Source organism: Antechinus flavipes, chromosome 4, assembly GCF_016432865.1.
Source record: "Antechinus flavipes isolate AdamAnt ecotype Samford, QLD, Australia chromosome 4, AdamAnt_v2, whole genome shotgun sequence".
NCBI lineage: Eukaryota > Metazoa > Chordata > Mammalia > Dasyuromorphia > Dasyuridae > Antechinus > Antechinus flavipes.
The window spans coordinates 135,849,050-135,872,503 of NC_067401.1; the positions used below are offsets into that span (position 1 = coordinate 135,849,050).

The 23,454-nt window shown below is 35.7% G+C and overlaps 1 protein-coding gene across 1 annotated transcript in view; it reads left to right on the forward strand.

Annotated features, from left to right (window-relative positions):
• Positions 1–21,731, forward strand: part of NPEPPS (aminopeptidase puromycin sensitive) — a 74,865-nt gene extending 53,134 nt beyond the window's left edge. Inside the window, exons 14-23 of the mRNA XM_051994679.1 lie at positions 3,383–3,446; positions 6,279–6,418; positions 8,077–8,211; positions 9,329–9,548; positions 14,996–15,138; positions 16,209–16,265; positions 18,032–18,139; positions 18,760–18,915; positions 19,091–19,138; positions 20,217–21,731. Of these exons, the coding sequence (XP_051850639.1) occupies positions 3,383–3,446; positions 6,279–6,418; positions 8,077–8,211; positions 9,329–9,548; positions 14,996–15,138; positions 16,209–16,265; positions 18,032–18,139; positions 18,760–18,915; positions 19,091–19,138; positions 20,217–20,369 (1,224 nt within the window). The 3' untranslated portion in view covers positions 20,370–21,731. The remainder of the gene's footprint in view (positions 1–3,382; positions 3,447–6,278; positions 6,419–8,076; positions 8,212–9,328; positions 9,549–14,995; positions 15,139–16,208; positions 16,266–18,031; positions 18,140–18,759; positions 18,916–19,090; positions 19,139–20,216) is intronic.
• The last annotated feature ends 1,723 nt before the right edge of the window (positions 21,732–23,454 follow it).

Below are 23,454 nucleotides of genomic sequence, written 5' to 3' on the forward strand. Positions count from 1 at the left end.
TTGTGGGATGCAAGAGTGGGATTATATAGGTTTCTGGCTTGTGAATCTTATACTGAATACTGACTTGTGAATCTCCCAGATGTGTGAACTCCAATGAGTACTTAAATACTTCTTGCTTATATGAGCTCTCTAAAGGTGGGAACACAAGCATTGTATCAATTCCATTGAGTTAACACTAGGATTCTAACATCTCCCTTGAGTTATCACCTTGTTTCAAGTTGAGTTAACACTAGGATTCTAACAGTTTACTTGTTAAAAATTCTCTTAAGTTTCATGTTTGAATGTCATATTTTCTAGTCAGTTCTTCTTTTTATCAGGAATGCTTGAAAGTTCTCTATTTCATTAAATATACATTTTTCCCCTGAAAGATTATACTCAGTTTTAATGAGTAGATAATATATCTTAGTTATAATCCTAGCTCCTTTGCTTTCCAGAACATCATATTCCAAAGCTAGTAAATTTTATGTGATTCTGACTTGGGCTCTATGATATTTGAATTGTTTCTTTCTGAATGTTTTGGATATATAGTTTTTTGGGTTTTTTTTGACCTGGGAGTTCTGGAATTTGACTGTAATATTCCTGAGAGTTTTCATTTTGGAATCTCTTTCAGGAGATAATCAGTGGATTCTTTCAATTTTTATTTTTGCCATCTAGATGGACACTATTGAGGCAGTTTTCCTTGATAATGGCTTTTAGATAGTCCAGTAATTCTTAAATTCTCTCCAGTAATTCTTAAATTCTCTCTGAGTCTATTTATCAGGTCATTTGTTTCTCCAGATATTTTACAATTTATTTTATTTTTTTCATTCTTTTGACTTGTTTCTTGATGTCTCATGGAGTCATTAGCTTCCACTTATCCAGTTTTAATTTTTTTTAAGAAATTGTTTTCTTCAATGAATTTTTGTACCCTCTTTCCAATTTGGCCTTTTTAAAAAGAGTTCTTTTCTTTCTTTCTTATTTTCTTTCTTTATTTTGGTGAGGCAATGGGGGTGGGAGTCAAGTGTCTGAAGTTGGATTTGAACTCAGGTTCTCTGGACTCCAGGATTGGTAGTCTGTCTATTGGACCACCTAGTAGTCCCAAATTCTTTTCTAAAGTGAATTTTAGTGTCCCTTCTACCATTTGACCAATTGTTCTTTTTAAGCTGTTATTTTTTGGGGGCCGGGAGGAGATGGTGTTTCTTTTCCTAATTTTTGTCTCTAGTATTCTTATCTCTTTCAAGAATTCTTATTGTGCTTGTGTCCAATTAATATTTTTCTTTGAAGCTTTACCTATTGATGTTTTTAACATTGTTGTCATCTTCTGGGTTTATGTCTTAGTCTTTTCCCTGTCACCATAGTAGCTTTTTATGGTCAGGGTTTTTGTTGTTGTTGTTTGTTTGCTCACTTTTGCAACCTGTTTCTTGATTTTGCAATTTATTTTAAAGTTGGGCTTGCTCATGTTAGGGTGGGGAAGCACTATCCCAGTCTTCAAGGTTTTTTGTGCTGCTGTGGAATTCCATAGTCCTGGGGGTTCAAAAGTTTTCATTGCTTCAAAAAGTGGTATAATCCTGGGAGATCATCCTTTCCTGGTCTGTGTTTTTGATCTTTACCTAGGAAGGGTTCCTGTTCCCCCTGCAACTGCAAGTGCTAGAACTTCTTTCTGCCTTGGAACTGGGACCAAGGTCCTTTCTTCCTTGTGAACAACTACAAGTACTTTTCTCCATCTTGAACTGCTTATGGACAATAGAGTTGCCAATCTCAGTACCAGTTACATCAAGTGTCCTTCTTAAAATTTTTCTAGAATTCTGGGTTTGATTTTCTCCATTGTTGTGAATGTACCTGTACTTGCATCATCTCTCTGATCCTGTGTTGTAAGTGGGTAATTTTTCCCCTTTGTATTCCCACTATTTAACAAGAGTACTTTGCACCTATAGTTCATGTGTTTGTGGATATTATTCTATGTTTACATAGCATTCTATTTCTGACAAGCTCTTCAGTTGGTCAGATGTCTTTGGGCTGAGAATTCCTGCAGTTATTGCTGTTCCTCTTAATTATTTTTATTTATTTGTTTATTTTGGCAAGATAATTGCCCAATGTCACATACCTCTTGTTAAGTCCAATGGCCCTGTCTCATACTCATTTTCCTTGATCTTTCTGCTGTATTTAACATTATTCGCTGTCTTTTCTTGGGTAGTCTCTTCTTTGATATCCATGACTCCTCTCTCACTGTTTTTCTTCCTGATTTATACGTTCTCAATTTCTTTTCTTGGTTCATCTTTCTCTTGCTGTCATAGGCATTCTTCTCTATATGTGCTTTATCCCTTGATTTTTTTTTTTTATCTATTCCCATAAATTCAATTATTAGCTCTATGCAGGTAATGTGCCCCCTGAATTCTAAGTAGATATTTTCAAATGTTTAGACTTTTCCAATTGGCATATTAAATTCAGTATATCCAAAATCAGGCTCATCTTTCCTCTGAAATCCTCCTCTTCTGATTTTTCTGTGTCTATAAATCATACCACCGTCCTCCAAGTAGCACAAACTTTTGAAGCCTTGGTGTTATTTTTGACATTTCCTTAACTCATATATAGTTACTTGTGAAATAGCATGAAGTCTATGGCTATTATAGTAAAATTTTCCCTTCTCTATTCAAATGGCCATCTAGTTTGATACCCTTGCTTTGATTACTATAAGAGTTTCCAAATTAGTCTTTTTGACTTGATTCTCTTCTATTCTTCACTCAGCTGCCAAAATAATGTTCCTAATGGCCCATTCCCTCACACAAAACCTTCAGTGCCTCCTTTTTATCAAAGAATAAAACCGTAAATTCTTCAAGACCCTCTACAATCTGGCTCTAATCTATTTATCTGGCCCCGTTTCTCATCATTTGCCTTTATACCATCTAATCAGTAGTTCATCTCCTGCTTGTATGCATTTGTGCAATCCCTTCTTCATAACTGGAATGTCTTACTTCCCCATCTTTGCTTTTCAGAATCCTTTTCTTTCCAGTCGGTTCATTTACTACCTCCTCCATAAAGCCTGCCTTGATCTCTCAATACTAAAACATTTTCTCCTTCCTGAAGTGTTCCAGAGTGCTTTGTTTGATTCTCCATTATTCTGATCATACCTGTACTTGCATCCTCTCTCTGGTCCTGTGTTGTGACTGGGTCATTTTTTCCCTTTGTATCCCCTCTATTTAGCAAGAGTACTTTGCACACGTAGTTTATGTGTTTGCAGATATTATTCTCTGTTTACATAGTAATGTCATTGCTATTTAATATTGAGTGCACATTACACTTTTTTAGGGACTATGTGTTGAACTAGCATTACAATGTGCTTTTTCACAGAAATAATTGAAAAAAAATCTGTTAATACTACTATAGCCTTTGTTTTGCATTTTAGGTAGAAGATGACAGAGTACTGAAGTTGTCCCAAAGGAAATTCTCTGCCAGTGGACCATATAGTGGTAAGCTAATGATGAAAAAGATGCTAATCAGTATAACCTAATGTGTATGGCACCAACATTTGTCAGCCAAGAAGAAATCCTTTTTAACATCAACTATTCCTTTTTTAAAAATGATATTAAAATTAATTTGTGGTAATAGATTAAATACAAATGAGTATATATTTTAATTCAACTTTGCTTGAGGAATGAAACTTCTCTTCCACTCGTGCTATGGAAGGGGGCTTGGGACAAAACTACAGAATGCACTCCACATGAATTATAAACAGTTTTTATTCTTGTAGATCTTCGGTGAGAGAATGAAAATTATTTTTATGTGTATGATGATTTCACCTCTTAGGGATTCTGGTAGAAGGGCTAGAGGGTTAAAAAAATTTTTTTAGGAATTTAGAACTTAAAAAAAAAAAGATGGGACATTGTATAGATTGTCCCTTTGGTTCCCCTGCTTTTTATGGAATCAAAGGTTGGACGGACTGAAGAACAAAGGGGACATCTATGGAGAGAAGTTTCAAAAATTTATACATACTTGAGACACATTTTGTGTAATGGGCTATTTATCTTCATTTCTGAACTATGTGCCTTTCTCCCCCTTCTTCCCCTCCCCTCCATTTTATATGAATATATATGTGGATGGGTAGATAATTTTGTTACTTAAAGTGATTTAAAAGTAAAACTCAAAGGAAATTATTTCCTATGCTAGCTTACTTTCTTTAAAGTACATAACACTATATAAAACATACCCAGTAACTCATTTGAAATGTACGAGCTCTTTGTAGAAATGACTCGTATTCCAGATTTATTGGCTGAAAGAGATTAAATGTTCAGGATAAAAATTCCAAGTGTATGTTTACAAAATGAACTGAATTGTTTGTGAGTAAGCTTATGAGAACAAAAATCTCATTAAAGTCACTCTGTATATTATGTACCATGACTATCTTTTTTAGTTGGTACCTTAGCATAGGATCTCTTTTGTTGTTTGGCATTACAGCTAATTTATCTGAATCAACAGAAGTTTTACCTCTTAGGTGTGCTTTCTTGATGGTAAGATTGGAAAGCTAACAAGCTAACAGTAAGCACGCTCTCTCTCCCTCTCCCTCTCCCTCTCCACACATACACACAGAAACAGAGATCCTTGCGTTTTTACAGGGAAAAGCTTTTCGAATTTTTGTTCTCAAATAACCCATTCAGTTTATTTCCTTGAATTTTAAAGTTGTAGGGTATCTTAGAGGTTATCCAGCCCAACTTTATGCCATATATAGAAATCATGTATATAACAAATAGTTAATCTAATACTTGAATCTATCCAGTGATGAAAAATCTCTGTTTGACCAAGTAAATGTTTCAATTTTTGGAAATCTCTATCCCATATTGAACTCATTTTGTTTTATGCTATCCTCCAGAGCTGCAAAAATTAAAACTAGTCCTTTTTTCATTTTTTTAAAAAACATACTATTAGATATTTATAGAAAGTTGTGGACTTTTTTGTTTTCATTAATCTAATTAAATATCTCCAGTTCCTTCAGCTTTTCCTTGTAAGGCATAATTTTTAGGTAACTCTTTTGATCACCTTCTTAAAAATAATAGAGCATTTTTCAATATCCCGCCTTAAATTTTACATACAGAACTGAGCATATTTGGCTATTGCCTGGCTAATGCAGAATGGAGTGTGTGACTGTTATCTTAAACAGTACTTTGTTCTGGATGTTCTACTTCCATTAATGCAGCCATGTTACATTGTTGACTCCTAATCCCTTTGGAATAGTTATGCCAGGTCTTTCCATTCTGTGATACTTAAGCAGCCATGTATATATATATCTCATTTACCCACATGCAGGATTTTGCCTTGAGTCCTATTAAAACTTCATCTTAATAGTTTTGGCCCATTGTTCTAGCTTCTCCAGATCTTTTTTTAATCTTAATTTTACCATCCAGTGTATTATCTATTCCTCCTAGCTTTGTTCACAAATTTGATAAGCATGCAGTCTATGCTTTATCCATGTCATTGATAAAATGTTGACCAGGACGGAACTGAGGCCAGAGCCTAGTGTCATACCACTAAAGAGCTTCTCTCAGGTACACATCAACATACTTTGAATTTGGTCATTTAGTGAGCTCTGTGAATGCACCTAATTTTATTATTATTCAGCCCGTATTTTTTCATTTTGTCCACAAAGATCATGAAAGATTTTGTCAAATGCCTTTCTGAAATCTATATTTATTGTGTTTAGTGTTATCCGTTTGTTCATTTGATCTGCTTTTTTATTGTCCTTTAAAGAAGGGGAAAATTAAGTTAATTTGGCATGACTTGTTCTTGGGCCAGCCTATTCCTAAGTATGTATGTTGTTATCTAATAAATTTATCCATTCCAGATTTTTGCTGTTGATCAATTAAGAGAACACTAGATGATCAGTTTGGGGGGGCCTTCCAACTCAGTTTCTATGATTCTATCACCTGATATGTAGTTTTCTGTAATCTATCTTTTCCCCTATTTGAGGAATTAGTACAGCCATTGGGGATTTACATTTAAAACTCCAAACTTTTTTCATTTTCGTACTTATGGAGAGTTGAATGGGAGGGGGAAGAAAAACCGTTATAATAACGGTCGAATATAACTACAAGTGAGTAAGCTGTTGGCTGACTTTATGAGGTGAATCAGTCTTTCAGGGAATTAGAATATCATTAGAACTTTTTTTGCACTGATAATATTTTGCAAGTCTAAGGAATAGATAATATTTCTTGAAATGAGCCATTTACTCACCAATATGTAGAATTAAGCCTTTGTGAAAATAGGCTCCCTGTTCCTCAAAGCATCTTTTTTATCATTGTCTTGCTTAGGAGAGGATTGTCCCCAGTGGATGGTTCCTATAACAATTTCTACCAGTGACGAACCTAATGAAGCCAAACTGAAAATTTTGATGGAGAAACCAGAGATGACTGTGGTTTTAAAAAATGTTAAACCAGACCAGTGGGTAAAGGTTAGTTCTATTTGTAGAATTTTTATTCCATTTAATAGGCATATACTTTCTGGCTCCAGATGTTTCCTTTTTTTTTTCCTCTTATTCTTCTGAGTCCTATAAACTGATTCTGTCTTGTATTTGTTTGGTTTAGACCAAGGTGTTTTATCAAGAAATTTCTTCTTAAAAAGAGCTCAGATAATACAACCTATATTATTTTGCAAGTCTAGGCATGATAAATCAAGTGGTCCCATCAGCAAACCAAGGAACAGTTTTTGAATTGATCTGTGAACAGCTTTTTTAAGATTTCCATAGCAACCATAGCTAAAGTCCAACCTGGAAAGAGAGAGTACTGGGGGGGTGGGGGGGGGGGGTTTGGTTGTTTTTACATGTAGTTTTTTTTCTTATTGAGGGTTGGATTTTCCTTCATTGAGAGTGATCCTGAAGTTAAGTTTAAGAGAGGAGTAATTACTAGGTAGCTTCTGAATTTAAAAGTAGTAGTTTTTCTATCCTCAATCTTAGGGCTTAAAAATCTCAGTTTTGAATCTGAGTCTCTCAATTACAAATAGAGATTCCTATTTTCTTATTTGCCACTCATTCCTTCAACCCTTCTGGTGCTAGCTTTGATGGCAGGACAATTGGTATTCTGTAACTGTAACAAATAACAAAGTAATTGTCTTTCTCTTGGTTGAGGCCATAAAAGATCATTTTGCTGGCCTTAGGCAAGGCATAGTTTGAGTTACTTCATATTGCTTTATTTTCCTAATTCATAAATAAGGACAGGGGAAGGGTAATAGATTACTTTTAAGCTCTGACATTCTGCAATGCATTCATCTGTTCACCTCAGGAGACCTCCATGGGGATTATATCAAATAATTTAGATCAAAAATGTCCAATCATTCATAACCTTAATTAAAAGTGAAAGAATTAACTAGTAGATTATATAAATATGTAAGCAAAGTATAAGAGAAAGCCAGTTACACATTTCAAATAAAGATGCATTTTTTTCCCTCCTATCCAAGTTCCCAGACCTCTCTGAAAATTATTTGTGGATCTCAGGTTAGGGATCTAGAAGATTCCCCTTTAATCCTAGTAAGTCTCCAAAGTACAGGAGGAGAGAGGCAGAGAAGTGTTACAGGAGATTATTCCTAAATGTTTGCTAACCTTTTTGGAAGTAAAGTTCCCTTTATTACCAAATGAAGTAAATCATTTGCGACAATTACAGTTTTGCAAGCATGACATGACATTAAGGAGACAATAATTGCAGTGAAGTATTTGAGATTAGTAGATTACATGCTACTAGCATGTAATCTTGATTAAATCAACCCAGACAGAATGACTGAAATTTGAAATTCTATCCATAGGATCATAGAGAGCTGGAAATAACCGGTCTAACCCTTTTATTTTATATACAAGGAAAATGAAGCTTACAAGATATAAGTGACTGGTTCAGGGTCAAATAGGCAGTGTGTCAGAGACAGGAATAGAAACCAGGTCTTCTGAATTCCAAGGCTAGCCCCTGTCTACTCTTCCATGCTCCCTTTCCATATAAATATGAAGTTTCTAAGCCTAAAATTTGACTCAGCAACAACTAGAACTTCATATCCTATTCTGTATGTGTGTGTGTGTGTACATATGCATGCATATATGTGGTTTTTTTGTTTTGTTTTGTTTTGCAGTTAAACCTAGGAACAGTTGGATTTTATCGGACTCAATACAGTTCTGCCATGTTGGAGAGCTTATTGCCAGGCATACGAGACCTTTCTCTACCCCCCGTAGACCGACTTGGGCTACAGAACGATCTTTTCTCTTTGGTGAGTCCATAGGCTTGGTTGGTTGAGGGATTTTGCTCTCATAAGAATATGTGATTAATATACTTACAATTCAAAAGACTTGGCTCTTCCTTAAGGTGGAGTAACTTTGTGCTTATGGCATGCAATTAGCGATTCCCTCAGAAATATTTCTTTGTACTCAAGTCTAAGTTGCTATTCTGCAACTGTAGTTAGATGTTTCCTTATAGGTTCTTTTCTGTCCAGGGATTAATTCTTTTTGCTTTAATAGAAAATGTGTTTGTATAGACTACTGAGATTTTAAAAACGCTTTATTTAAAATTGTCTATTGCATAAAAGCTATAGCTAACTCTTGTTGTGGGAATCATAGGATGCTTTTCCTTAATAGTGCTTTGATTTTTTTCCCTAAGTCCTATGCCAAATAACACTTGATATGTAGTTTAATAATCAGGCAGATGTTAGATAATTTCTGGGTGCTTTTAACAGTTTATAATTCTGGATACCTTTAATAATTACTAGACTCAGCATGAAGTTTCCTTTAATTTGGATCTTAAAGTTTCTCTACTCCTTGCTGATAAAACTGGTTTTGGATTCCTGTTTTGTATAAACATAGATTAGCATGGAAGCCCAAAACTTCAAATCTGCTGATTCCAGTGGCAGATTCATCCTTTTAGGAGAATAGGCTCTTTGTGTAGTTGACTGCTAGGATAGAAATTGGTTTTTTTCTAATTCCACTTTGTCAGTAAAGACAAGAATGAAAGAGCTTTGAGTCCTTTAGTGCCTTTCAATCAACTTCTCAAATTTATAAAGGACAAGGTAAAATTGATACAGTTTGGATGACCTAGTTTTGAAAGTACCTCTGTTAAAAAGTAAAAGCCTCAGAAACTTAATAGACTTAAGAAGCTGTTCAGTTTTCTTTCTTCCTAAACAGAATAGTTTTGTTTATTTTTTTAAGTCTTGTTGAAAATTAAGAAAAACACATAACTATTGGATTTTTATTTTAACAAGTGCTCCTCTGAACTCAAATGTTATGTTGTTTACTTCTAAGATTTTGCAAAAATAGATAATGTTGAATTTGTTTGTGTATCTGTGTTATAATTCTGTTTGGAGATTAGATTAATTTTAATTTTTTCTCTCCCAGGCTCGAGCTGGAATCATTAGCACTGTAGATGTTCTAAAAGTCATGGAGGCTTTTGTGAATGAGCCCAATTATACTGTGTGGAGCGACCTGAGCTGTAACTTGGGGATTCTCTCAACTCTCTTATCCCACACAGACTTCTATGAGGAAATCCAGCTGTTTGTGAAAGATGTCTTTTCACCCATAGGGGAGAGGCTGGGCTGGGATCCTAAACCTGGAGAGGGTAAGGAGATTTATAAGTATATGTTTCAGAATTAAGATTGTTCAGCTGCATAATAACATTAACATAGTTTTTACCTCTGGATGATATTAATATTTTAATAAATTGAAAGTTCCCATTGAAGCATTTATATCATCTTCTCCTTGAAAGTTACATAGACTGATAGATGAAATTATATGTTGTCTAAATTATCTGATAAATGCAATGTGTAAAAGATAGGTATTCATAGACCCATAGCCACATCTGAAATATGCTTATCTTAGTGCCACCAATTTGTATCGATTTCCTGATAAGCAGAAGATAGTTATCTTGGTTCACATAATTCCTTTCAATTTTTGTCTATAAACCATTACTGCAATGTTATTGGATTTCTTTTCAATTTAAGAGATAAAAATGAAAATACAAGTGTTTCTGTTGGTTTGACTTTTTTTTTTTTGGTGGTTGATACCTAATTTTCATTAGGTATGAAATTAATCCTTTATAGTTGAAAACATTAACTTTTTGCAAATCGTAATATTGTTACTTGAAATTTGATGGTATAGTGAAATGAGTTTTGGATTTGTAGAGAGAGAACTTCATTTTAAATCCCAGTTCTGTTAATTAAAGTTTCTGTAATCATGGACAAATCAATATGTGAAAAAGAGAATTAGATTGGATGGCCTCTGAAGTCCCTCTTGGCTCTGTACCTCATATCTATGACTTTTGTTCTGTGGTGATCACATATAAGCTCAAAATCTACCCTTGTGATATATAAGAGATCTCATTTTACTGATACTAGAACAAAGAACACACTTGAACAGCTTTGTGTGCCACAAAAAGTCTGATAACAAGCCAGATTTCCCCAGGACTCTTTCTTATGCAGACTTTTTGAACAGTATTCTTTTTTTTTTTTTTTTTAATAATTTTTTATTGATAGAACGCATGCCAGGGTAATTTTTTACAGCATTATCCCTTGCATTCATTTCTGTTCCGATTTTTCCCCTCCCTCCCTCCACCCCTTCCCCCAGATGGCAAGAGTCCTTTACATGTTGAATGGGTTGCAGTATATCCTAGATACAATATATGTGTGCAGAACTGAACAGTTTTCTTGTTGAACAGGGAGAATTGAATTCAGAAGGTATAAATAACCCGGGAGGAAAAACATAAATGCAAGCAGTTTATATTCATTTGAACAGTATTCTTAGAAGAAAAAATCAAGGCTCCTATTTCTTTGCCCCACATGTCTGCTCTTTGTTCTTTGGCTCTGATAAAATAATCCTGTGATTTGTTGTTGTTGTTATATATGGAACATATGATCCTGGGTGTGCAGACTCTTATTAGGTGCCTTGGATATAACTTAATGATCAAGTATATATGCCTTAATGGTTTTGATAGGAGACCTTAACCCAAACAATAAAACCGTCATCAAATTGAAGGATTAATTAAATTCAGATCTATGGCCTCTGTGATTTTACTTTTGATTAGAGGGCAAATATATCTTTTTTTTTTTTTTTTTTTTTTTTTTTTTAAGCTTATCTAGCATATCATTTCATGCTTCTTTCCTCTTTTGAAATATTTCCAGTAAATTTTTTTCATTAGTTCCAAAAGATAGTCGCAAATGTCTAAAGAAAATTATTTTGTAATTTTGATGGGTCGGTCTGTCAGTCATTAAAACACTTTTGATATCCTAAGCACTAAGGACACAAATGCAAAAGATAGTTCCTACCCTCGAAGGGCACACATTCTAATGGAGAAGACAATATGCAGACAATCGTGTATAAATAAGCTTTATACAGGATAAATAGGAAATAATCATAAGAGAGAAGACACTGGAATTAAGAGGGATAGAGAAAGGTTTCCTATAGACAGTAGGATTTTAACTGTGACTTGGAGGAAACCTGGGGATGCTGGGAATGGAGATGAGTAGCATTCTAGGCATGGGAAACAGCCAGTGAAAAAGCTTAGCTGAAAAATAAAAGTATTTTCTTTAAAGAATAGCAAAGAAGCCACTGTCACTAGAAAAGAGTATATGGAGGGGAGGGGTGATTTAGATGTTTAAGAAATCTGGAAAGGTTGTGGGATTGGGGAGTGAGGAAAAGTTATAAAGGCTTTGAATGCCAAATTGGATTTTATTAATCCTGGAGATGGGGGGGCGGGGAGTAGACATGATCTGATTAATTTGACAGCTGAAGGGGAGGGTGGATTAGAGTAGGGAAAGAGTTTGACAAGTAGGCTATTGCAGTAATTCCAGTATTTAGAGATGGAAGACTTTTACCAGAGGTGGGACACTATCGGAGGTTGTGTTCAGGAGATAAATTCGCAGAGGTAAATGGCAAAGATAGAATCAATCAGCCTTGGCAATAACTTGCATATGGAGGTTGAGAGATAATGAAGAATCCAGGATGACTCTTAGATTGGGAGAAATATGGTGCTATTGCCAGTAATTGGGAAGTCATGGGGATTGGGGGACTCTGAGAAGGAGAAAATAATGGATTCTATTTTGTATATGTTTCGTTTGAGATGTCTACAGGACATAAGATTTAGAATTTAGCAAAGAGGTTAGGACTGGATGTGTATATTTGAGTCATGAACATAATGATTATATTTGAGTTTATGGGATCTGTTAGATCACTATAAGTGAAGTAGTATAGAGGAGAAGAAAAGAAGTCCTGGGACAGAGCCCTGAGACTCCTATGGTTAATGGATCTAACCTGTATGCAGATCTAGTAAAGGAGAGAGGAGGAGTGGTCAGATAAGTAGGAGTAGAACCAAGAGAAAGTGGTATTCCAAAAATTTGGAGAGAAGAGAGTATTTAAGGAAAGGACATCAAGGTAAAGTGTACTAGGTTGCAGAGAAGCCAAGAAGAATGAGGATTGAGAAAAGGCCACTAGATTTGGCATTGGAGATATTTTGGTAAATTTGGAGAGGGCAGTTTTGATTCAATTATAAAAGATCAGAAGACAGATTATAGAGCCTTAGTAAGAGAGTAACAGCAAGGAAATGGAGAAACTTATTATAGGTAGCATTCACAAGTGTTAAACAAAGGGTATAAGAGATAAGGAATAATATTTAATAGTGACAAGTCTTAACAAGTGAAAAGCTTTTGAAGATGTGAAAGATCAAATAGGCTTGATTGTAGGCAGTATAGAAGCAGCTAGTAGATATGGAGAGATTGCAGATCAGTTAGAGAATGAAATGATAGAATTGGTAATTCATTGGAGAAATTGTGATGAAATTTTTATATATAAAAGCATTAGCATTAACAGGGAGAAGGGTAACATCTTCATGTGAAAAGAATAATGAGCAGTTAGTGGCAGAAGGTGTCAGAGTGATAGTAAACTGAGGAGGGGAGAAAAGAGAGTTCTTGAATGGCCTCAAAATTTTCAGGCCAATATTAATCTCTCAGCTGAGAGAGTGGGGTTGGGAAAATACATGGGAAGTTTGAAGAGGGAAGAAAAGGCTTAGAAGAGTTTCTAGAGTGAGTGGGATAATAAGTTGATTGATTGATTGATTGCCTGGCAGTAATGAAGACCCAATTGAGGTACACAACGTAAAATTGTACTGGACCCAATTAAAAATAGTTATGTGATTATCTGTTCAGCTGCATATGTGAGTGAGGAGTGAAGATAGCAGATAGGGAGAATGATTGTACAGTGGGGAAAAAATCGATGTTATAAGAGGAAAAGGTACTCATTAAGACAGTGTAAAGTTGAATTGGTTCTCCAAAGATTTCAAATTCAGGAAAGGAGAATGTGGCTAGGCAGAGGTAATGAATGGCGTGGGATAGAACCAAAAGAAAGAGGGATATTAGATCCTGGTGTGATTTCATATTAAAAGGCAGAGAGTAAAGTGGAAAGCCAATAGACATGATGAAATAAAAGAATTTCAGAATTTATGAACTTATGGAGTTGTTATATTTGTGAATGTTTAAAAAGATTCAAGGGTATGATTTTCTTCATGGCTGAGATTGAGTGGAAGATTAGGTCATGAGAAATAAGAAGGCTGAGGAACTGTGAGGATGGGATAGTTTGAGAAAGTATCAATATTTATGTTCAAGTACCCTAGCATGAAGGCAGAGTTGAGGAAAACAAAGATTGTAAACCAGATACCGAACTCATTGAGGAAAGAAGGGGAGTGTCTTGGAGATCTACTGAGAGCTTGACAAGAATTATGATTGTATAGACCTCAAGGAAAAAGATTACAGAATAGTAGTTATAGGGGCATTGAGGTGGCCCAGTACATAGAGCACTAGTGTGGTGATCTTCTTCCCAAATGCAGCCAGATGATAAAAGTTCAGATCTTTTATTATCTCCAATATAGCCTGGTTAGCTTAGAGGCCTATCTCTCTGCTTGGTTCCAAGAGCTCTTGCTGCTTTGTCCTTTGCTTCTGCCTCTGCTTTCTTCAGCCTCCAGAGCCAGCACCACTCTTCATGTCATTCCCGTGAAATCTGACCGAGAGCCTCTGTCTGTTTCTTTTATCCAAGAGGGAGGAATTGTGGGATACGAGAGAGAGGGATTATGGGTTTTCTCCCATAGTGCTCTCTGGCCCAAAGAGCTTTAAGGGAGGTGTGAACTCATAAGGATACAAAGTTTACTTTGTGAAGCTGGCATACTTGTGAACTCCAATGAGTAAAGGTGTAAACACAAGCCTTGTATTAATTAGTCCTACTTAGTACATTGTTTCGGGTTCTGCCCAAAACATCTTCTTGTAAGATTAGATCAACTCTAATTAGTTAGCAGTTTGTAAGGATTCCAACACACTAGATTCATCTTCATGAGTTCAAATCTGGCATTAGACACCTCCTAACTGTATGACCCTTGATAAGTCACTTTCTGTTCAGTTAAATGAGTTGGAGAAGGAAATGGTAAACCATTCAGTATTTTTGCCAAGAAATAGATTCATAAAGTCAGACATGACTGAAACAACTGAACAACAATGGCAGTGATGGGGAGAACCTGGAAGTGGCAAATAGAGAGCATATATTCCAACTCCTCTACCTCAACCAGTGAGCCATTGCTGGAAAGAGTGGCTAGGGAGGCTGTCATCATGAGGAAAGGAAGCAGATCTCAAGTGAGACACAAAAGGAATGAGAAAGGAAAATTTTAAAGATGAAAACAAGTTTTCTTTTTAGTGGAGCATCCAGAGGATACAGGGGAAGGGAATGAATAGTGTTTGGGACTTTTAAGAGGGAAATGTGTTTAGAGGAATAGTAATAAGGAATTGAAGGAGTAGGGTTGAGAAATGGGTTTTGGTATTTTCTTGTTGCCATCCAGTACTTGGCATATTATACCATTTAAAAATGATGATAAATAAAACTTATTTCCTGGACCAAAGAAATGCTTTTTGCTGTGTAGTAAAATCATTCTCTATTCCTTCATTAATATGGACGTTGTTGTATGATGTAAAAAGAAATTCTACAGAATTTAGAGAATTCATTTTAACTACAGTCACAATTCTTATTCTTCCACAGGTCATCTAGATGCACTTCTGAGGGGCTTGGTTCTGGGCAAACTAGGAAAATCAGGACATAAGCCAACATTAGAAGAAGCTCGTCGTCGGTTTAAGGACCATGTGGATGGAAAACAGATTCTTTCTGCTGATCTGAGGAGTCCTGTATGTTTTCCTATGTTGTTATTTTAATTATTAGAGTACTCTGTCCCATTCAAAGTCTCCATCATTTGGTTTAAAAGTTCTTTTCTTTACAGTAACTAAAATTGACCTATGTCATCAATTCGGCAAACGTTTATCAAGCATTTACTATATGGCAGGCATCCTTTGAAGTGTTGAGGATTAAAAAGAAGTAAGGGAAGAGGGAGGGGAATAGTCACTGCTCTTAAAAAGCTCCTCTTAGGCTAATGGGGGACACAATATACAAATAGCCACCTTTAGATAATTGACAAATGGAGATAATTTTGGAAAGAAATCCAGAAGGTTTAAGGAGAACTGAGAAAGGCATCGTACATAATAGTTGAAACTTGAAGGAAGCCAGGAAACAGATGAACAGGGAAGAGTCAAAAGACACTTACTTTAGGAGGTGGAGTGTTGTGTGTGAGGCACAGTATCCTTGATTACAGAGTACATAGAGGGCTATAAGATACAAGAACAGTGGAAAAATAAGAAAGGGCTATGAATGCCAAATTGAATTTTGTATTTGATCCTGGAAACAATAAGGACCCACTGGTATTTATTGAATAGAAGGTTACTATTATTGGATCTGTGCTTAATTAAGGAAGATCACTGTGATAGCTTAGTGGAGGATGGATTACTATGAGGAAGAGGTGTGGGCCAGCCAGTGCAGGAGTCCAGTTGAGTGATCTTGAGGGTTTCTCCTAGGGAGATAGCAGAGTAAAAAAGGGGTATATTTGAGAGATGTTTAAAGGTAAAATTAACAGGCTTCTTTAATAGATTAGATGTGGGGAGGAGGAGATTTTGACCATGAAAACAGAATGGGAGTTACTGGGAGGCCCAGCATGTTTCTGCCACTCTTCTTCCCCCGCCCTGCCCCGGCCTTTTTTTTTTTTTTTTTTTTTTTTAACAATCACTAAAGGTTAATACTCTGCTTAACACTTAATAAATTTTAGTAGGCTAACTGCATATAGCATCTTTTTATCAGTTTACCTTGTCAGAATATCTAAAACAAAATTATACCTCACCAAATTCTCTCTTTGACTGTTAACATTTAGGTGTATCTTACTGTTTTGAAGCATGGTGATAGCACTACCTTAGACATTATGCTAAAGGTGAGTACACGTGGAAGCTGCTTTGTGACCTTGAACTGAGATTTATTCTTAATCAGTTGTGGGTAATGGTAAGGGACACATCACCAAAAGAAAGTGTAATGTCTCAATAAAAAGATAGGGAAAGAATAGTCCTGCTGTTGTTCAGTCATTGCAGATGGGATTTTTCCATCTAAGACATTGGAGTGATTGGTCATGTCCTTCTCCAGCTCATTTGACAGATGAGAAAAGTGAGGCCAACAGTGTTAAGTGGCTTGCTAGGGACTGTCTGAGGCCAGACTTGAATTTGGGTCTTCTTTCCTCCACATCCATTTACTGATCTTCTCTCCCCCCGGCCCCCCTCCCCCCAACTTGATGATTATTCTTTCTACTTCTTGCCAGTTTATTGCTACATGTTTGACCCCACCTACTTGACCTAAAATGTTCATTCTTTCTTTCTTTCTTCATTTTTAAAAAAAATTAAATGTCATCAGGATGTAGGAAAAAGAACTTGGGATTGAAAACTCGAGTTCAGATCTTATCTCTGACACTTGATATAGTATGGGATTATTGCTAAGTCTCCTTACTTAAGTCAATTTCCTTTTGTCAGATGGGGATAGCATTACTTGTATTCTTTGTATGGTTGTGAGGTAACACTTTTGTCGATTTTGTTATAATCAAAACAGTTATTAATAATAAAGGTTAATAAGAAATTCAGAATTAAAATTCCTTGCGGTTCTTCTAAGTTTTAGCTCCAAATTTAGGAAAAGTCATTATCATAATTATTACATTTGAAGCTTCTTCACAAAGATGTATGTTCTGGTAAAGATATAGGTTCTGTATATTTATAAAATATTATGACTTGAAATTTAAAAAGGACTAATAAGAGAAGATTTGACTAAAAACTTAAAAAAATTATTATTCTCTGCATTTGGCCAGGCTTCAAACATTAACTACAATGCCTACCAGTACATACAGAACAAATGTTGAAAATTACAAAGTATGTGATCATATTACCCAAGGACTTAGCGTAAATTAATAACTTACTCTACTACCTTTGATGATAGAATGAGGTTTGTATTCTCTTGGTAATAAGGGGAAGGGGGAGACCAGCTGTTTTATAATTAAATTGAAATGTAGTGTTAGAGGTGCCATCTAGTGGGCATGGTTCTCTACTTAGATCAGATACTTGAAAAAAGGGATGTTATACTATACTGTTTGAGAATGTATTCTGATGGAAGTGGATCTCTTCGATAAAGAGATCTAAATTCATTTTCAATTGATCAAGGATGGACAGAAGCAGCTACACCCAAAGAAAGAACACTGGGAAATGAATATAAACTGCTTGCATTTTTGTTTTTTTTCCCGGGTTATTTATACCTTCTGAATCCAATTCTTACTGTGCAACAAGAGAACTGTTCGGTTCTGCACACATATATTGTATCTAGGATATACTGTAACCTATTTAACATGTATAGGTCTGCTTGTCATGTGGGGGAGGGGGTGGAGGGAGAGAGGGGAAAAATCGGAACGGAAGTGAGTGCAAGGGATAATGTTGTAAAAAATTACCCTGGCTGGCATGGGTTCTGTCAATAAAAAGTTATTTAAAGCAAAAAAAAAGGGGGAGGGGGGAGTGATGTTATAATTCTAGCAACGAAACATTTTGTAGAATCAACAGAGGCTTTTGTTTAGTGCTAATAATTACTGAAGTTTGAGTTTTATTTCGTTAGAACGTTCTATAGGCAGCACTGTCTAGAGGAAATTAATAACTCTACTCTTACTCTCTGTAGCTTCACAAAGAAGCAGATATGCAAGAAGAAAAGAATAGAATTGAACGAGTCCTTGGGGCCACTTCACCACCTGAACTCATTCAAAAAGTCCTTACCTTTGCACTTTCAGTAAGTTAACTGGAAAACTGCTTTTGAAGCTAGTTGTCTACTAATGTAATACACGGTTCTCTGGTTTGGCATTCTGATCATCAGTCTTACTATTTTAAAGCTTCCTTCTCAGGAAAACTGACTTGGGAATGTTTCCTTCTCCAAGGGAATCAGTGCCTGCTATTTGTTTTGGCCTGAAAGAATCTTGCACTGATGAGCCCCAGGCACTTTTGATAAATACTCTAGTTTTGTCGTGTACTTTTTCATGTCCTATCGTCATGTTTAACAATGTTTCCTTTTCCTTGGTGTTGATTTTTTTTTTTTTTAAGATAAATTGAATGTCTTAACTTAGGTCTGGTCATTTTAGAGTTCATAGAACTTAAGGTCATCAAGTCCAATCTCCTCTTTATTACATATGGTAAAACTGAAGTCCAGTTAAGCTGTTTGCCCAAAATCACATAGTATCGTGAGGAAAGTCTTAAATCTTAGTCTTTCCTGATCACAAATTCATCTCTCTTTCTATTATGCCACAAAGTCATTTAAGTAATGGTAACTTTGGGAGTTAGTCACTTATTCTCTCTTAAGTATTATTACCTTACACATTTAAGAAAGACTAACCCTTTTAATTATTTATTTTGAAGGAAGAGGTACGCCCACAGGATACTGTATCAGTTATTGGTGGGGTGGCTGGAGGCAGTAAGCAGGGGAGAAAAGCTGCTTGGAAATTTATAAAAGACAACTGGGAAGAACTTTATAATCGCTACCAAGGAGGATTCTTAATATCAAGACTAATAAAGGTACATAAAATGATTTGTGCTTCCAGTTTTTACTTTTTTTTTTTTTTTTTTTTTGATCTTTTCCTCCTCAATTTATTTTTGGACTCGTAGAAATTTGTTTCCAGCTTTTTCTACTTGTTAACTATGAAACATTTTCCTTTGTGAGTTAAACTATGCATTCTTTATCCTTTCTCAGCTCTCAGTTGAGGGATTTGCAATTGACAAAATGGCGGGAGAAGTTAAGGTAAGACTATTCTACTTTAAATGTAACTTTCAAACAAATTTTATTTTTGATATCTCTTGCTAAATTATAATCTTAGCTGAGCCTGACATTTCAATTGTAGTATCAGGCTTAGATTATTTCAAGCACCTAGCTGTTCCTTGCTTCTTATCTGAAGAAAAGATAACATTGGTAGACAAACTGGGATTGCCTGTAATCACGAAAATTTAGAGATAGTATCATCTTTTCTGGAGACTCAACTGGAACATGGTTAAAGTCCTATTTAGATAAAACTGTATGCTTTCAGAGAATTATCTTCCTAGCCACCCTTTTCAGGGTTGATAGGCAAAGCCTCCTCTGTATGTGGACTCTGCACTTAGGGATTTTGGCCTATCTGTTGCAGGCCCAAATTGATTGTTGTCTCGTTCTTTGCTTAGCCACTTAATCACTGAACTTTTTTTTTAATCTGAATTTTGCTTCATTCTTTTGGAAAAACTTCAAAGTATGAAAAAGCAGTGTCTTTAATTCACTTTATAAGCCCAGAAAACCCTTCTCCCATCATCATTGTTAATTTCTGGGATTACCTAAGAGAAAAGTAGTTGCCCCCATAAGGGATTGCTACTATAATATAGTTTGTATAGATAGGAATGATCTGCTAGGTGAGGAAAACTTCAGTGCTCCCATTTCCCCCATTTTCCTTAATATCTGTATGTCCTTTCACTGAATCTAAGACAAGTAGCATTTGAATGGAATTTAAATAGAAGAAATGGAATTGCAAGCATTCATATAATGCATTCGTCTTCACCCATTTTTTTCCTTTTACTCTTCATAAAATAACACTTCCTTAAAACTTTTATGTTCTTGGCTATCTTGAGTTAGATTGAAGGTTATAAGAACTATTGTTCATAGGTGTTTCCTATAGCTAAGAATGGGTAAAGGTTTCAGTAGTGATTTTTTTTTTTTTTTGAGTAAGGCTTATGAAAATTTTGTAGGCCAGCTAATTTTTTCTCTAATATTATTTGAAATGTTGCTTTCTTCCTCTGAATTCAAATACTCTTTAAGCATGACATAAACACCCACATTCTGGGTTGTTTTGCAACAGGCTTTCTTCGAGAGCCACCCAGCTCCCTCAGCAGAGCGTACCATCCAGCAGTGCTGTGAAAATATCCTGCTGAATGCTGCTTGGCTGAAACGAGATGCCGAAAGTATCCATCAGTACCTCCTGGAGCGAAAGGCCTCACAACCCACAGTGTGAACCCCCAAGCATGCAGCCACTGTTGTCCTGCTACCTCTTGGCAAGGAGAAGGTGGAGCTACCCTACAGCTGATTCATATGCCAAGAATTTGAAGTCTTTTCTCAAACCAATGGGGGTTGGACAATGAATGTAGTTAACTGGTTCCTGCTCACACTCCAGAATTAAATTCTATTAAAAAAAATCAATTCAACAAAAAAAAAAATGTAAATATGATAGTAATAAAATAGAGCATAATGAAACTGTGAAACTTCCTGAAGCCTTGTCAATGGTTCAAAGGATTTAACTAAACTCCTATGATGTTAATGACAGATGTTCTGTTTTTAAAACCCTACAAAAGGAAATTTGAGAGGCTTCTGAGTCAAGAGGAATTTGTGAAGTATCTTGGGCAGGAATGGGTTAACGCCTCTGCAAACAGCCTATGAGCCAAGGGTAGTGTGCTTTTGGGGAACGGTCAATATGAAAGGCAGATAGCTGGTATGATATAGTCTGAGTCTGTGCATAATTCTGAGTGTGTTTTTTGGGGGGGTGGGTGGAAGAATGATAATCTGGGAGATTTATTTTCCTGCATAACGCAATCAGAACCAAGGATAGTAGTCTCTCTCTGCCTCCTTCCCTTCTGTGTGACCTCTTGGCAAACAAACAAAACACCCAATTACTCAGTTCTCCCTCCTTCTTGGTCCTACCTCTTGGTGTCCTTCTTAGAGGTAAAGGAAAAATAAACATCTTTATAGCCACATTAAATAAGAGAATCTGATGCACATTTTCTTTTTTAAGGTGATTTTTTTTTTTTTCCCCTATTCTTTTTTCCCCCCCTTTTGGCAAGAGTCCTAAATTGCACGCAAATGAAGTAGTAGAACTATAAAGGGTTTTATTTGGGCCTCAAGGGATTTGTTCTACAGAAAATGCTATTACTTATTTGACAGATCCAGTTGTTGCACCTCTTCATGGCCAAGTGGCATTAGCTTGTGCTGATTATTTGTGCATGTGTGAAATGGATGATAACTGGTTGTAAGAGCTGAATTATACCTTAGTAATAACTGGCAAAGGTAAGAGTATAAATCTCTTACCACCCTTCATTCCATCTGCAGTGTATTCTACTAACAAGACCTCACTCATCTAATCCATTGGGGTTATTTTTTGGGGGGGGGTGTTTGTTGGTTTGTTTATTTTTTTAGCCCTGCCTCCACCCACCCTTTTTTGTTAACAGGAATTCATATTTGGTGTGGCTTAACTATTTCAGAAGGTCATCAGATTAACTGTCAGACTGCTTCCCTGAAACATTTTTTGTGCTATTGTTTTAAAAAAAATAATAATAATTAAAAAAAAAAAACTGTTGGCGTTAATAAAAATGTCAATGTGAAATTGATGCCTTGATTTTCTTTTCTGTTCACTAAGAAGTTTAAAGGATCTTACAAATTTCCTAGATGCTATCATTTCAAACAGGATAAAACTTGGGTTAAACTTCTCTCTTCAGAAAAAGGGCAAAAAAGTCTTTCAGATTACTATTCAAATTTATTTTGCATCACTCTCCTAACTGGTTAACTTTGATTCTAGAAATACCTGATATTTTAGGCCTTGAAACCTAAAGGAGGATCTTAATAGAATTAGGCTTGGAAATAAAGAGTCTTCAGACTTTAAAGCAGCATTCCCAGAAGTTAGCCCAAACTTATAAATAAGGAAGAAGTGTGCTAGAAGGGGAAGGGGTCCAAATTAGTGCTAGAAAATCTGGGTTTTATTTTGTTCTGTTTTGTCTGAGTGACATCACTTCTCAGGGCTTTTCCTCTCTGATCTCCATTGGTAAAATAAGGGAATTGGATTGGATGCTTCCTAAAATCCCATAATTTTTAAATGCTGAGTCACAGACATGAGACACAAGCAAATCAATGTGGTCCAAAGGAAATCAGGCACTAGGCCTAAAAAGACAAATAGCTACAGTCCTTTGGGTGAGAATTTCAGTGGGAATGAGCAGATGGTCCTGACTGCAGGTTAAAATTTTTTATCATATAGATAATGGCAAATCAGCTGTAAATAGAAAGGGGTGGGAAAAGAGTTATAAAGTGATTTTTGTTCCTTGGGATAAGGCTTCAATGTAACTCTCAACACTTTCAGCATCATTTTACCATTACAAGGAAAACAGACCAAAAAGCACCCTGAAGAAAATAGACTTCTTAATCAGATTTCCCGATGCTAATTTTTTGGTAATCAAGATCAGTTTTCATGAGACTTTTTTTTTTTTTAATAAGTATTTTCTCTTTCTACTCTCCCTCGGAAGGGGGGAAGGGGGGAACGGTAGGAGATACCTTTGTAACAAATGTGCATAGTATGAAACAAAATAAATTCCCACATAGATCATTTCCAAAAGTGTACAGACAAGATTATTTCTTTTTTTTTCTCCTTTTTTGAGGCAAAGGTAAGTGACTTATCTAGTACCACACAGTTAATACATGGCTGAGTCTGGATTTTCCCTCAGGTCCTCCTGACTCCCAAGTCCTGTGCTCAATCCACTGGACTATTTTTTGATGGGCTTTAAAGAATCTAGGCAAGGTTTCATGGGAGAATGGGGCAAGAGTTTAAATCTGATTTAGAAAAAGAGAATATATGAATAGAATTCTAGACTGAAAAAATAACCCCATAATAACTTTTGACCTTGGAATGTAATTTTCTTTACACATAGGATATGTGATCAGAGAATGCATGTGAAAATAAATAATAAAACCATATTGTGAAGAACTTAGAATATAGGAAGAACTGAAAAACAGTCCAGATATTCATTAAAAAAATTTTTAAACCTGGGTTTTGTTTTTTTTTCTCATTTAGTTTCCAAGATAATTTTCATGTTATTTTCTTGCTCAAAAGTATTCAATGGTTCAATTACCTATGGGATGAGACATATCTCTTAGCTTGGCATTAAATTTCACAATCTTGATTTCAAATGGTCTTTTCAGGTTTATTTTACATTGCTCTCCTAATTGATGTTAACTTTGGTCATTGTTCTACCCTTTCCTGACCCCTGTACATTTGTATAAACTTTACCCCTTCTTAGGATGTAATGGGGCTGAGGCTTTAGTTGATGCACTGAGGTCCC